Genomic DNA, 15,595 nt, shown 5'->3' with positions numbered 1-15,595 from the left:
TATATATATATATATATATATATATATATATATACATATATATTAGGAATGTTATATAGTAGGTCCTAAAAACAGGTTTCATATGATAACCTTTAGGGGTGCCAATAATTTTTGTCCATATGTTTTTAAAAGAGTACACTATTCTCATAATGAAGCAGCACTTTTGTAGGAATGGTTGGTTGGAATTGGTACTAAATAAATCATAAGCAATTTCTCAAAAACATTTAAATGAAGATTTCAATTATTATATGTAGTGTTTATTTTATTCTGCATTATATTTGCACACAAAATTTTATAATGATTTACACACATTTTATAACACATTATAGTACTTTTTTTGAGGGGTGCCAATAATATTCATTAATTAATTCATTTAATTTTTTGTTTGATCTTTTTGGCATAATACAATAACGGTGCTCTGAATTTGAATACTATGCTGTTGGAGTGTAGGTGCGTGTGTTCACATTCTCTGTGGGTCAACATAACTATGACACCTGGCCAATAAAGTGGATGGCCTGTGCTAATAAAGGTAAGTATTGCTCAGTCTGTTTTTGCCCCCTAGTGGCAGTAGCACAAAAATAATTCTTACATCTCACAGCCTCTTTAGCAGATTCACCACTAGATTGCTAAAAAATAAATATATTAAATATGATAATCCATATATGTTTTCTAGGATATTTCTACGAAATCCCATCCATTGGAGCCATTCGCATAAACACACAGGTCTGTATAGTGCCAAAGTGTTTCAAATGCGACTCATTTAGATAGTTGTTTAGAAGTATGTGAAGGTCCAAGGATGACCACTCATTGATTGCATCGTGTTGTTCACTGTTGCATAGGAGTATCTAGATGTTTTGGGGAGGTCAATGGTCCTTGCAGATGCCAAACAAGTGCAGTGGACCAACGTGTACCTGGACGCTCTGGTACAGCCCCTTTTTTAATAAACATCACAGAAATTGTGAAAGTGCATTGTGTTTGATTAATTTTGTGTTCTCTTCATGACCTCAGGAGTTGGGCCTAGTCGTCACAGGCACGCTACCTGTGTTCAACAAGACCAAATCTAGGAAGGGCGGATCTCGAAACCAGGTCAGGTCATTGTTTATCTTGATTTTCCAGTTGATTTCCCAAGATAAAAATGTAGATACCCTCACAAACTCTTTCTTTGTACAGTATTACCTTTCACAAAATAAAAATAAAATACAATTACTTCCCTAACTTCCTATCCAAAAACAATAAATAAACAAGGTTCCAAAAAAAATGGCGTCGGTCTCCCTACCTCCCCAGAATATTATTATATACAATTATTTACAATGATAAGCGAACAGATCCAAACAGGGGCAATCCAGAATCATTGTCAAAGAACAGGCGGAAGTCAGTAGTAAGAATAAATGGGGAAAGCAAACTAACAAACAATCTCTCACCAGCGAACACTCAATTGAACACACACAGAAACTCTCAGTCTTACTAACACATGTAACTAACTAGCAGAGCAAACACAGCAAGAGAGCACAAAAGCTGAAGCAGGAAGTGATGACGGAGTCTCTTATAGGCAGCAAGAAGTCAGCTGATCAGGCAGGGCATGGCACAAATTAGACTGCAGGAACCAATCAGCTTCTTCCTGGACAGAAGACACACACAAACACTTCCCAAACAAAAGAAAACACAGAAGTAGAACAAAAGGGACGTAACATTTGTATGAAAGTGAAATAATTAAGGCTGTGGAATGGGAATCATGTAATGACTGAAAAATCAAAACATTTTAGCTACTTCAGAGTAAAACGGGTGACCAAACAGGACAACATTTTATAAAATCTTGAACATCAGTTTATACATAAATTATTGATATATTAAATCCACATAAACTACCATTCAAGTGTTTAAGGTTGGTGAGATTTTTTTTTTTCTACGTTTTTGAAAGAAGTCTATTATATTGCCCATTTATTTGATGAAAAATACAGTAAAAACAGTAATATTGTGAAATATTATTACAATTTAAAATAACGCATTTTTCTATATAAGCCCTTTTCCACCGCTGAATACAAATAAAAAAGATAATTGCAAGTTTTTATCTCACAATTCAGACTTTTTTTTTCTTGCAATTGTGATGTTTTTTTCTCACTCGCAATTCTCACAATTGCTAGTTATAAAGTCAATTCTGAGGGGGGAAAAGTCTGTGTTCACAGAGTTGCGAGTTTATCTCACAATTCTGACTTTTGCGTTTTTAGAAGAAAAAAAAATAATTGTGAGATATCAACATAATTCTGAGGAAAAAATCAGAAATGTGAAAAAAAAAGTCAGAATTGTGAGATAAAAAGTCACAATTACCTTTTTTTTAATTTATCTATTCAGTGACAGAAACGGGCTTCCATAGTTTTTTATTATGATATATTTTAAAAAGTAATTTGTTCCTGTGATGGCAAAGCTGAATTTTCAGTAGCCATTATTCCAATCTTCTGTGCCACATGATCCTTCTGAAATTATTCCAATATGTTGATTTGGTGTTATTATTTATCTATTTTTTTTATATACAATTTATTTATTTCTTTTCTTTTTTTTTATTATTCATTTTTATAATTTTTTGCTGAATAAGTATTAATTTCTTACAAAAAAATTTAATCTTACTGACCCAAGACATTTCAATTGTATGTATATAGTACTTGTTATATGGTTCATTTTGTATAAATATGAATGTAAAACCTGAAAAAGTATGTATAAATTTGATTCTATATATGTACTGTAAAAGGTTTACATTCTCTCTACATTAACAGCAGCCTTTATAGAAAATGCAAAGATTATTCCTGATATGAGAACACGTTGTAACATTAAAAAAATCAAAATAAAACTCTGTACATATTGTTTTAAATGAACACAGGTCCTTAAGTGCACAAACAAGAACAATGTTTCAAACTGAGCCCCAAAAGCGGGAATAAAGCATTCGAATGAACACAGACCAGAACACCAGATGTCATTAACAGGCCCAATACTCCAATAATAGCCCAATTCTTGGAACAAACTACTATTTTTGTCACGTTTAATGAGGATAAAGCTATTACTGACGCAAACGTGTAAACCTTATTATCTCTTGAATGTATTAACCATGTGGACAGTGACCTTCTCAGGAACACTACAAAAGTAGCAGATATGGAAAATAAATACATTATCTTATCCTAAAGTTTCCCAGTTGGGGGTCAAAGGATTCGTACGTTGTTTGTCTACTAAACCGCTTGACCCTCTGAAAGCTGCCGTTACTTTCCACTCGCCAACTGCGTCACTGGCTTCTTCGATAAGGTTAATATCCATTTCCAGTATGGATGACGAGCATTGAGGCCGTTTAGATGTGTTGCTCTACACCTTCACGTAATTTCATGGCGGTTATTTTTGCCCAAATGCAACAGTTTGTGTTGTTGTGAAATCTCATTCAAGGTTTTATGCTTTCCAGGTGTAGTTTTGCCTCATATTTGTTTGTAAATGTCAGTCCATTGCATGTCAGAGTGGAAACTTTGTGTTTTTTGATCTCTCTTTTAGCATCAGAACCAGTTGATTTTAGGAGTGATGGGGGTGGATGTGTCTCTCGATGATATCAAAAGATTGACGCCCCGCTTCACAGTGAGTACCACAAACACATACTATTTCAACTCGCATATATTCAGCATTTCATGCGGTTTGTATTCCAGTCTAATAAAAAAATACAAAATAAATGGAAAGTGGAAATTTCAGTCTTAATTTGCATACAATCTTCACATACACTGCTGTTCAAAAGTTCGAGCTCTGTAAGGTTTTTTGAAAGAAATCACTTTTATTCAGGAAGGACACATTATGGAAGCCCGTTTCCACTGCTGAATACATTTATTTATTTTTTTTGAAGTAATTGCGACTTTTTATCTTCCAATCCTGACTTTTTATCGCAATTGTGAGTTTGTATACGCAATTCTGTCTTTTTACTCGCAATTGCGACTTTTTATCTCGCAATTCTGACTTTAATTCATTTCAGAATTGCGACATTATTTCTCAGAGAAATAAAGTCAAAATTGCATGATATATACTCTCAATTGCAAGAAAAAAAGTCTGAATTGTGAGATAAAAAGTCGCAGTTACCTTTTTTTTATTTTTTATTCAGTAGCTGTAATGGGCCTCCATATTAAGTTGATCAAAAGTAACAAAAACGTTTATAGTGTTACAAAATATTTTTATTTTGAAATAAATGCTGTTCTGCTGAATTTTCTATTCATTAAAAAAATTCTGGGGGGGAAAAGTACAACTATTTTCATAATTTTCATAGTAATAAATGTTTTTTGGGCACCAAATCAGCATATAAGAATGATTTCTGAAGGATCAAGTGACACTGAAGACTGGAGTAATGGCTGCTGTAAATTCAGCTTTGCATCACAGGAATAAATTACTTTTTAAGAGTTATTTTAAATCGTAATAATATTTCACAGTTTTTACTGTGTTTTGATCAAATAAATGCATCCTTGGTGAACATAAGAGACTTTGAAAAACATAAAAAATCTTACCAACCGCAAACTTTTGAACAGCAGTGTAGAATAAAATCTGAAGTGTCAGTCGAGTCGCACCAGTTTGATGTCAAAGACGAGGCAGGCAAGAATTGTATGGCTTCAAAAGACATAGTGTATAGTGCATGCACTCATTTTAGGGTGCTTTTATGGTACTTTATTCTCAGATTTGGTGCTTGACAGCCCTATTTGCTTTCATTGCATGAGGAAAAAATCTGGTTTTGGGACGACGTGAGGGCGCGTAAACGGTGACAAGTTTTCATTTAGGGTGAACTATTCCTTGAACACTACATAATTCAATTTATAAGAGAACAAAGCTAAGCTCATGTGTTAGATGTTTTCTTTGCGGACTCTTTGAGTCGCTGTAATAAGAATAACACGGCACGCATAAGATAAATGCGCTATTGTTCTGCGGTCTGCCGTCTTGCGGTTTCGCCTCCTTACAGTAAGATCGCTCTTAAGAGGACGTAAGCCCTTGTACATTACATCTGTTTGTACTTACATTTGATTTGTAAATGGTTGTGATTTTCTGTTAAGCTCAGAGGAATGTTTCCAGATGAACCGACACATTTGATTAACGCTAAGTGCTCGGGGGTGATTGACAGCTCGGGCCGGTGTTCTCAGGGGATATTAGACAGTACCCCGCTAGTGAGGGATTAACCGCCACATCTCGGAGGAACCAGGCCCATTCGGTCCAAGCCGGGATTTGGGTTTGATGGTGGTCTTCTTTTTCGAGGTGTCCTCACTGTTCTCCTCTTATTTCATTTCAGATTGGTCCTAATGGATATTATTTCGCAATTGATCCTAACGGTTACGTGCTGCTCCATCCAAACCTGCAACCAAAGGTACCGAAGCATTTTCTCTACCCAAATACCTAAAATATGACATCACAGCACATTTATGACCCAGGAAGAGGTTTTGAGGCTGTTTGTGGTGGGAAACCATGACATACTTGTCTAATACGTTTGTTTCTTGTTTGACATCGGTGTTATTTAACATCTGTAGTTCTTGTATCTCTCTCTCTCTTTATCACTATATCCCCCTCCCTTTTTGTCTGTGTATATGTGCTGCATATTTATGTTCATTCTCACCTACATGGGTGTGAGTGTGTGTGTGACTTTGAACAGCATGTACACGTGTGTTCATGTATGCATTTATATCAAGCATATGTTCAGTATTACAGAGGACCAAGTTTAAGTTACGCATCTGCCATTGAAATTCCCAATTAATGAACCGCTGTTCTGAATATTGTCCCTCTCAGCTTGGATGGCATATTGGATTTGGCATGGATGAACAGGTTGTAAGGGAATGAAATCCATTCAAAATGTTGCACTAAATCGTATCTAATTTTACTGTTTTTAAAGCTGTCCAAATTGATCAAAAGACATATTTGGAATTTTTTAAAGGGTTCATATGATGTTGCTAAAAAGAACATTATTTGGTGTATTTGGTGTAATGAAATGTGTTTATGCAGTTTAAGATTCAAAAATCACATTATTTTCCACATACTGTGCATTGTTGTTTCTCCTCTATGCCCCGCCTTTCTGAAACGCATAGATTTTTACAAAGCTCATCGGTCTGAAAAGCGAGGTGTGCTCTGATTGGCCAGCTATACAGTGCGTTGTGATTGGCCGAATACCTCAAGCATGTGACGGAAATGTTACGCCCCTATCATACTGTGATGCCCTGTCCAGCCGGAGCGACGAGACAAAAACATTAAAACCCATTATAAACAAGGCATTTGTTGCATCCAGTGGGGACGGATTATAATGACATATACTGTCTTTTTACGTGTTGCATCGCGCCGCGTAAACATAAAACCATGTCTGCATTTGTGATCGGAGAAATGACAAACAACAAGCGCTACTCTACACTGCTCAAAACTTGCGTTTGAATCGTCAGTGGCAAATTCTTTAATATAAAATCGTGCTTTTCAGTCAGAACAGCCGGCATTGTAGTCTACTCTCCCAGGATCAGGAAACAGTCCTCCATAAAATGTGCTGCACACAAATGAATATTTGGTTTGAACTGTTCTGGAACAGTGTTGTAAATACAACTTAACCACTGATTTCTAGTAGTTGTGCATCCGGCGGGCTTGCGGCAACCACATGTGATGACCCCGGGCTGGACTCTGCTTCGTCCACAGTGAAAGCCGATCCGGCGATCCACAGCGCGAAGTTGATGTATTTCCTCAGCGACCAGCACGGATCAGCTCTAGGCATGACGAAGCGGATATCGTCCTCTTTTGGAAGACCAAACAAAGTAGTTTCGCTTTCACAACGAAACACAGCGTCTTCACAACATGGCGGCAGCAACAATACTACAGCGAGAATAAAAGTTACGCCTTCTTTCTTTACGTGAACATTTGGGCGGCGTTATGCAAATCTTCCCACATCGTGATGTAGACATGTGGGGGCATGTTAGAACGAGCCGTTTTAGGTAGGTGTGGCTGACTCTTAACTTTTATAAAGAATATCTCTTTGGATTTGAGACTTTAGTCTTTGCAACTTTACAGATCTTCTTTATGCACCAAGAGCTTGTAGCACTTCAAAGAGAAATTAAAAATTGAAATCGCATCATATGACCCCTTTAACAATGGTCTCATGAAAATAATTGTTTGTTAATAGCACATTACATTTATCTATCCCATGACACAAACGGGAAGATCAAGCATCTGCGAGTGATTCAGCTCATATCATTATTGACAAGTGTATCTGACCTCATATGTAAAGCTGTAGATTTAAAATGTATGAACATGCATTTGCGGTGTGTAAGCAGCCACTCATATATTTTTTCCTTTGGATCAGAGCACACAGCCCCTCTGCTGGGTGAGCTTTGCACATAACCTTTGCAAATCGCCCGAAGTAATATGCTGTGCTTCTGGCAACGAACCATACATGTTTCTCAATGCAACTCCACTACACTTATCCACACTCCACTACTTACATATCAGTCTGTTTGCAGGTTCCTTTGATTCTGGTATCCAGCCACACACATAGGCCAGTCTGTATTTCATCTTTTAAACAAAGAATGTGAAAGAGAAAAGAGATCACGTGTATGTGTTCAGGGTCATAGTTTATCCTCGGTCTGGATGGTAAAAGCACCGTCCATCACCCAGTCTCAGACAATCCCAGCCCACCATGACAGTCTCGCAAGTTAAGGAGGTAAAATGCATTAAATATATTATGTCTGGATGGCTGTAGATTAAAAATAGTTTAGACGTTCTCTGATTTAAGCTCAAAATGCAATCGCAGAGTTATACATGTGCAGGGCTCGACAATAAGGATGACTCGGGGGCCAGTGTGAGATCAAACATTTGGTTTTGGGTGATGTATTTATGCTATATGATTATGCTAATTGAAGTATGTAACGAAGGTAACGTTATCTAGCCTGCTAATGTTTTTTTTTTTTTTGCATGAATTGATCAGTGAATACTTTTAAATTATTACAAGAAATCTACATTTATTTTAGACTATTTCAAATAAATATTTTTTTTAACCTTCTATTCTTTAAAAAATCCTGAAAAAAACTATCACTGTTTCTACAAAAATATTAAGCAGGACAACAGTTTTCAGCATTGATAATAATAAGGAATACATTTTAAAAACATTAAAAATATATTAAAATAGAAAACCGTTACTTTTTTTAATTATAGTAAAATTTTGCAATATTACATTTAAAGCAATAAAAAAAAAACTTTTAAACTGTTATGCATATACCGTTTACATACAATTGCCAGAACACTGAAGATGGGTCATGGATGGGTCTTCCAGCATAACAATGACCCAAAACATACTGCCAAGGCAACAAAGGAGTGGCTCAAGAAGAAGCACATTAAGGTCATGGAGTGGCCTAGCCAGTCTCCAGACCTCATCCTATAGAAAATCTGTGGAAGGAGCTGAAACTTCGAGTTGCCAAACGACAGCCAAGAAAGCTTAAGGATTTAGAGAGGATCTGTAAAGAGGAGTGGATCAAAATCCCTCCTGAGATGTGTGCAAACCTGGTGACCAACTACAAAAAACGTCTTACCTCTGTGCTTGCCAACAAGGGTTTCTGCACCAAGTACTAAGTCATGTTTTGCTTGGAGATCAAATACTTATTTCACTCACTGAAATGCAAATCAATTTCTAACCTTTATATAATGTGTTTTTTCTGAATTTTTTGGTTGGTATTCTGTCTCTTTACATTAAAATAAACCTACCATAAAAATGACAGACCCTTCATTTCTTTGTAAGTGGGCAAACTTACAAAATCAACAGGGGATCAAATAAATATTTTCCCCACTGTGTGTGTGTGTGTGTGTGTGTGTGTATAACAGTACATTTTAACAGGGCAGGAAAAAATATGAAACACGGTTCCAACCGAACCAGCAGAAAAAAATCCTTATTGTTGAGTCCTAATGTGTAACTCTGAGAGATTTCTTCTGTGCCTGAGGACACCTGGCTTGTGAGTTAGGGCAAGTGCTGAAACATGTCAGTGTTATTGCTGAAATGTTGGGTCAGAGAAGTACGATGTTTGCTGTTAAATCGACATTAAAATAACAAAGCTCCAGGTCTTATATATGGAGAATATTAACTTCAGTCCACAAGCCAGTCAAATCCAGCATACAGAACACATTTCTGTCCTTGGCGTCAGTAAGAACGAATATTATGACATATTTCCATCTTGCCTCAAAGTTCCATCGTCCAGCTTTTGCATTAAAGGAAACGACAAAGACTTGGAGATTTCTTCCACTCCCCATCGTTCATACGGAAAAGCCTTTGAAAAGACTTTACCGAAACAAACTCGTAACATAACTCGCGAGCAATGTTTTTTTTTTAATGAGCTCATCTATATCGTTAAAGGCATAAAAATGAACTAAATGCATGTGCCATTACAAACATAAACGCCAGCGTTATTGCTCCCAGCGGACTCCATGTGCGGAACAGGCTGCGAGATCGGGTCGGTTTTACTTTAGTTTAGCGAGCCGACTCTGATCACATCTGAAGGCTTGATCTCTCAAGGACAGATGTTGAGATGCGATCTGGTCCGGCCGCAGATCGGCAGGCTGATTGAGAGAGACACGTAGGCATGGATTGAATCTCTGAACCGTGGATGCCGTACTTAACCCCGAGCAGCGCTGATATGCAAACACAAGCCCCTAAACCATGGGGTGCCAGATCTACTGGAAACAGTTCAAAGTGCTTCGCCAGCATCCAGCGGTGCAAAACACATGACTGAATTTGTCGGCTAAAGTTAAGAGAAAGCGACCACTTCGAACGAACTTTGGAGAGTCTTTCAAGGAGACTTTGAACACTGCAGGAAGGGCTAATTTGATTTTGACAGTGCAGAAATTGAACAAACCCTCATAGTATGTCAGCCATATGTTGTCTGCTCGCCAGAGATCGAAATAACTGTGTTCAAACAGTAGGAAGGCCTATACGATGGGAATCGATTTATAGCTTGCACTTTTATTCCTTTCAAATATTCTCATCTATGATGGATTACCGTGTTTTACAATAACAGCATTGTTAACAAGTGTGGTCTCTTTCGAGGCTTAAGTCAGTTTTTGGCACCCACAAAAATACGGTAAAAACAGTACTATTTTGAAATATTACTACAATTTAAAATAAATGTTCTATTTTAATATTTTTTTAAATGTAATTGATTCCTGTAATGGTAAACCTGAATTTTCAGCAGCCATTACTAAAGTGTACAGTGTCTATTGAAGCCAGTGTCCATCATAGGCAGAATAAAAAATGAAATTGTGGATTTTATTTATTTATTTAAATCTGAATTTAAAATAAATTAAAATTCAGATTTTTATTCTAGGTTACATCTCGCAATTCTTTTTTTTCTTCTAAACTGGAATAAATTATTAAAAAATATATAATTGAAACTTTTTTTATCTCTCAATTCTGACTTTTTTCTTGCAGTTTTGACTGTAGAACTCACAAGTCAGAAATGCAAGAAAAAAAGTCAGAATTGTGAGGCATAAATATAATTCTGGATCTTTTTCTCACATTTCCAAGGTTACATCTTGCAATTCTGACTTTTTTTCTCAAAATTCTGAGCTTACATCTCACAATTCTGTTTTTCCCCCACACCCGGAATAAAAAAATAAAAAAAGGTACAAGGTATTGCAACATTTTATCTATAAATTCTGACTTTTTTCTTGCAATGTTAATTTACATCTCACAACTCAGAATTGTGAGATAAAAGTTGCTATAGCCTTATTATTATTATTATTATTATTATTATTACAAATATTTATTTTATTTATTTATTTATGTTTGTTTTAATCCTGAAAAAAAAGAATGTGGGGTAAAAAGATCAAAATAACTTTTTATTTATTTGAAATATTTGTTGTAGCAATGAAAAAGTCTTTACTGTCACTTTTGGCGATTTAATGCACCCTTGTTGAATGAAAAGTATTCATTTCTTTTTTATCTTACTGACCCCAAACTTTTAAACGGTAGTAGTCCAACCCCGCTAGTTAAGCTAGTTTAGCAGCCTAGTGGGGACGCCAGCACACCAACAAAGCATGTCGGGAACCAGCATCCAAAACACAGCATATGCTTATGATCAGTCATGCTGGTGTTTTCAGCGGGGATGTGACTTCAGTAAGTGTGTGTAATGGTTATCAGGAGTGCTAGCATGCCATCTGATGTTTGTTTGTGTCTACAGAGTGAGAGTTCATAGAGATATTTCCTGTCTGGCAGATCAGAAAGATAATGGTTTTTATTTGTTCCAACCATTACCAGATATACCGGAGAGTTAAGCCTACTGTAGCACGTTCAGCACTCGCATCCAATGCGTATCTCAAGCAGTTGGTATTCGTGTCATGTGCTTGTAATCTTGAAGGATTCAGCAATGATTTCTTCATATGGCAGATCTGTGTTCTCGCTTGACCTCCATTTGTAATGCGAATAACAAAAAGATGATTTACTGTCCAAGTGAAAACACACGAGTGAAAAATGAGAAGGAGAAAAGGGAAAGGAAAAATGTTTGCCGAGACGGTACATTGCCTGTCCCACAGTGGCGTTATGGGGGAATTGACTGCCTGACATGTTTCACAAATTCTGCTGCTTTTTTTGGCTCCTAATTGACAAAATGTCTTTTTTCTTTAGACTTTCAAATATAGATTTTTAGTAATGCAATGCTTGTTTTGCATCACATAGATCCTTTTCAAGGGATAATATGATAGGGTATCTGTTTTTTGCGATCATCATACATCTGTTTTGTGTCATATGTTACATGTTTCGTAAAACTGGCATTGCCTGTGTGTTTCAGGGTGAGGGAGGGATTTGGGCGGGACACGCAGGAACTTGTATAAATCTTCCTTTCCTGTTTATAAAAATTACTGCTTCTTGGTCAACATATTCTGCATGAAAGATGTTTGTACTGGCTAAAGATGGTAACTGTAGATTCTTTGACAGCGTTTTAGAATAATTTGTTTTTGTTGAATGAAGTGGCCAGGAAGTGCCCCAGGAAGTATTTGCATACTTTAAAAAAAATAGAAAGGCAAAATATTTCACAAAAAGAAGTTTGATAGGTTTTAAATAAAGCAATGAGTATACTGTATAAAACCATTGTGACACTTAGTGAATCCCTTTAAGGGAACTGACCGCTACTAAAACAACCTTCCAAAAAAATAAATAATACATTTGAATAATTACATTTGAATTATAATGAAATAAAATTTATTTATTTATTTATTTATTTAAATGTAATTATTTAAAAGTATTGACCTTTCTAAAACAACAACCCAAAACTTAAATATGTTCCAATAAATGTATGTACACTGAACAAAATTACAAACGCAACACTTTTGTTTTTGCCCCCATTTTTCATGAGCTCAACTCAAAGATCTAAGACTTTTTCTATGTACACAAAAGGCCTATTTCTCTCAAATATTGTTCACAAATCTGTCTAAATCTGTGTTAAGGCACACCTGTGCAATAATCATGCTGTCTAATCAGCATCTTGATATGCCACACCTGTGAGATGGATGGATTATCTCGGCAAAGGAGAAGTTTTGTGTGCGTTCAGTGTTGCGTTTATAATTTTGTTCAGTGTATTTATTTGTTTGTTTCAATTTATTTATTTATGGATACTACTTTTCTCAAAGTCTAATGTAATGATATTAATGCCATTTTTACGTATGCTGTAAATGTCCAAATACTTTTAGGGGACATTAAGTATTAAGACATTAGGTTTTTTTCAATTTTGTGATATCTCAGCAAGAAAATAGCAAGTGGGTATTATTGGCTCGGAGCCACTGTATGCTCCATGCTTCAGATCAGTAGTTGTGTGCATGAGATTGTTTTTAATGAGGCCTTTTTTTGCTTTGAGTTCTGTATCTCTCTCTTGAACACTGTAATTAGTGTGATAATGGGGTTAGTCACTGTGACTCTCAGCGGTGTGCTATTATTATCACGATCAACATAAACAGCGACGCCCACATCAGCTGTGACATGACACGTTTATGTCTGTCGTTCAAGCGCAGAATAGCTTCGCACATGGTAGAAAAGAAATAGTTTACATATTTTCACAGCCTATATAAGAAGTGCCAGACATAGTTTTCATCAGTCTCTCTCACGCTCTGTTAGACTGACACATGAAGCCGACACATGTCAGTCATATCTGGGTGATGTGGGGGTCCCCCGTGGCCCGGTAGCGGAGCAGAGGGTGACCCCGACACTTTAAAATCCTTCCTCAGTGTTGTCTGTCTCCCATTACACTCCTGCTTTCATATTCACTGCTTTTCCTTTGATTTTGTTCTCAATTATATGTCCCTCTGTCTTTCTTTCTTTCTTTCTTTTTCTTTCTTTCTTTCTTTCTTTCTTTCTTTCTTTCTTTCTTTCTTTCTTTCTTTCTTTCTTTCTTTCTTTCTTTCTTTCTTTCTTTCTTTCTTTCTTTCTTTCTTTCTTTCTTTCTTTCTTTCTTTCTTTCTTTCTTTCTTTCTTTCTTTCTTTCTTTCTTTCTTTCTTTCTTTCTTTCTTTCTTTCTTTCTTTCTTTCTTTCTTTCTTTCTTTCTTTCTTTCTTTCTTTCTTTCTTTCTTTCTTTCTTTCTTTCTTTCTTTCTTTCTTTCTTTCTTTCTTTCTTTCTTTCTTTCTTTCTTTCTTTCTTTCTTTCTTTCTTTCTTTCTTTCTTTCTTTCTTTCTTTCTTTCTTTCTTTCTTTCTTTCTTTCTTTCATCCTTTTGTATGTCTGTCTGTCTGTCTTTCTTTCTTTTTTTCTTTCATCAATCTGTCTGTCGCTTTCTTTCTTTCATCCGTCTGTCTTTCTTTCTCCCTTGTTTTTCTTTCTTCTGTCCATCTGTCCGTCTTCTTTCTTTCTATCTTTCTTTCTTTCATGCTTCTGTATGTCTTTTTTCTTTCTTTTATCCGTCTGTCTTTCTCTCCTCCCTTGTCTTTCTTTCTTTCTTTCTTTCATCAATCTGTCTGTCGCTTTCTTTCTTTCTTTCATCCGTCTGTCTTTCTGTCTCTCCTCCCTTGTCTTTCTTTCTTCTGTCCGTCTTCTTTCATTCTTTCTTTCTTTCTTTCTTTCTTTCTTTCTTTCTTTCTTTCATCCATCTGTCTGTCGCTTTCTTTCTTTCTTTTATCCATCTGTCTTTCTCTTTCTTTCTTTCTTTCTTTCTTTCTTTCTTTCTTTCTTTCTTTCTTTCTTTCTTTCTTTCTTTCTTTCTTTCTTTCTTTCTTTCTTTCTTTCTTTCTTTCTTTCTTTCTTTCTTTCTTTCTTTCTTTCTTTCTTTCCTCTCCTCCCTTGTCTTTCTTTCTTCTGTCCATCTCTCCGTCTTCTTTCTTTCTTTCTATCTTTCTTTCTTTCATCCTTCTGTATGTCTGTCTTTCTTTCTTTCATCAATCTGTCTGTCACTTTCTCTCCTCCCTCGTCTTTCTTTCTTCTGTCCATCTGTCCTTTCATCCATCTGTCTGTCGCTTTCTTTGTTTCTTTCATCCGTCTGTCTTTCTTTCTCTCCTCCCTTGTCTTTCCTTCTTCTGTCCATCTGTCCATCTTCTTTCTTTCTTTCTTTCTTTCATCCATCTGTCTGTCGCTTTCTTTCTTTTATCCGTCTGTCTTTCTTTCTCTCCTCCCTTCTCTTTCTTTCTTCTGTCCATCCGTCTGTCTTCTTTCTTTCTTTCTTTCTTTTTCTTTCTTTCTTTCATCCATCTGTCTTTCACTTTCTTTGTTTCTTTTATCCGTCTGTCTTTATTTCTCTCCTCCCTTGTCTTTCTTCTGTCCATCTGTCCGTCTTCTTTCTTTCTTTCTTTCTTTCTATCTTTATTTCTTTCATCCTTCTCTATGTCTTTATTTCTTTCTTTCTTTCTTTCTTTCTTTCTTTCATCAATCTGTCTGTCGCTTTCTTTCTTTTATCCGTCTGTCTTTCTTTCTCTCCTCCCTTGTCTTTCTTCTGTCCATCTGTCCGTCTTCTTTCTTTCTTTCTTTCTTTCTTTCTTTCTTTCTTTCTTTCTTTCTTTCTTTCTTTCTTTCTTTCTTTCTTTCTTTCTTTCTTTCTTTCTTTCTTTCTTTCTTTCTTTCTTTCTTTCTTTCTTTCTTTCTTTCTTTCTTTCTTTCTTTCTTTCTTTCTTTCTTTCTTTCTTTCTTTCTTTCTTTCTTTCTTTCATCAATCTGTCTGTCGCTTTCTTTCTTTCTTTCATCCGTCTGTCTTTCTTTCTCTCCTCCCTTGTTTTTCTTCTGTCCATCTGTCCGTCTTCTTTCTTTCTATCTTTCTTTCTTTCATCCTTCTGTATGTCTTTTTTTCTTTCTTTTATCCGTCTGTCTTTCTTTCTCTCCTCCCTTGTCTTTCTTTCTTCTGTCCATCTGTCTGTCTTCTTTCTTTCTTTCTATCTTTCTTTCTTTCTTTCATCCTTCTGTATGTCTATCTTTCTTTCTTTCTTTCATCAATCTGTCTGTCGCTTTCTTTCTTTCTTTCATCCGTCTGTCTGTCGCTTTCTTTCTTTCTCTCCTCCCTTGTCTTTCTTCCTTCTGTCCGTCTTCTTTCATTCTTTCTTTCTTTCTTTCTTTTTTTCTTTCATCCATCCGTCGCTTTCTTTCTTTCTTTTATCCGTCTGTCTTTCTTTCTCTCCTCCCTTGTCTTT

General features: G+C 36.0%; 1 protein-coding gene across 1 annotated transcript in view; it reads left to right on the top strand.

The window, feature by feature from the left end:
* The window catches only part of LOC107673139 (voltage-dependent calcium channel subunit alpha-2/delta-1-like), a 127,233-nt gene that overhangs the window by 78,048 nt on the left and 33,590 nt on the right, over positions 1-15,595 (top strand). Inside the window, 6 exon segments of the mRNA XM_016466623.1 lie at positions 451-529; positions 674-723; positions 840-923; positions 1,009-1,086; positions 3,526-3,606; positions 5,285-5,359. Of these exon segments, the coding sequence (XP_016322109.1) occupies positions 451-529; positions 674-723; positions 840-923; positions 1,009-1,086; positions 3,526-3,606; positions 5,285-5,359 (447 nt within the window).

Source organism: Sinocyclocheilus anshuiensis, unplaced genomic scaffold (assembly GCF_001515605.1).
Source record: "Sinocyclocheilus anshuiensis isolate Anshui unplaced genomic scaffold, SAMN03320099.WGS_v1.1 scaffold304, whole genome shotgun sequence".
NCBI lineage: Eukaryota > Metazoa > Chordata > Actinopteri > Cypriniformes > Cyprinidae > Sinocyclocheilus > Sinocyclocheilus anshuiensis.
Note: the sequence above shows the minus strand (reverse complement) of the source record. Positions and strands in the feature narration are given on the sequence as shown.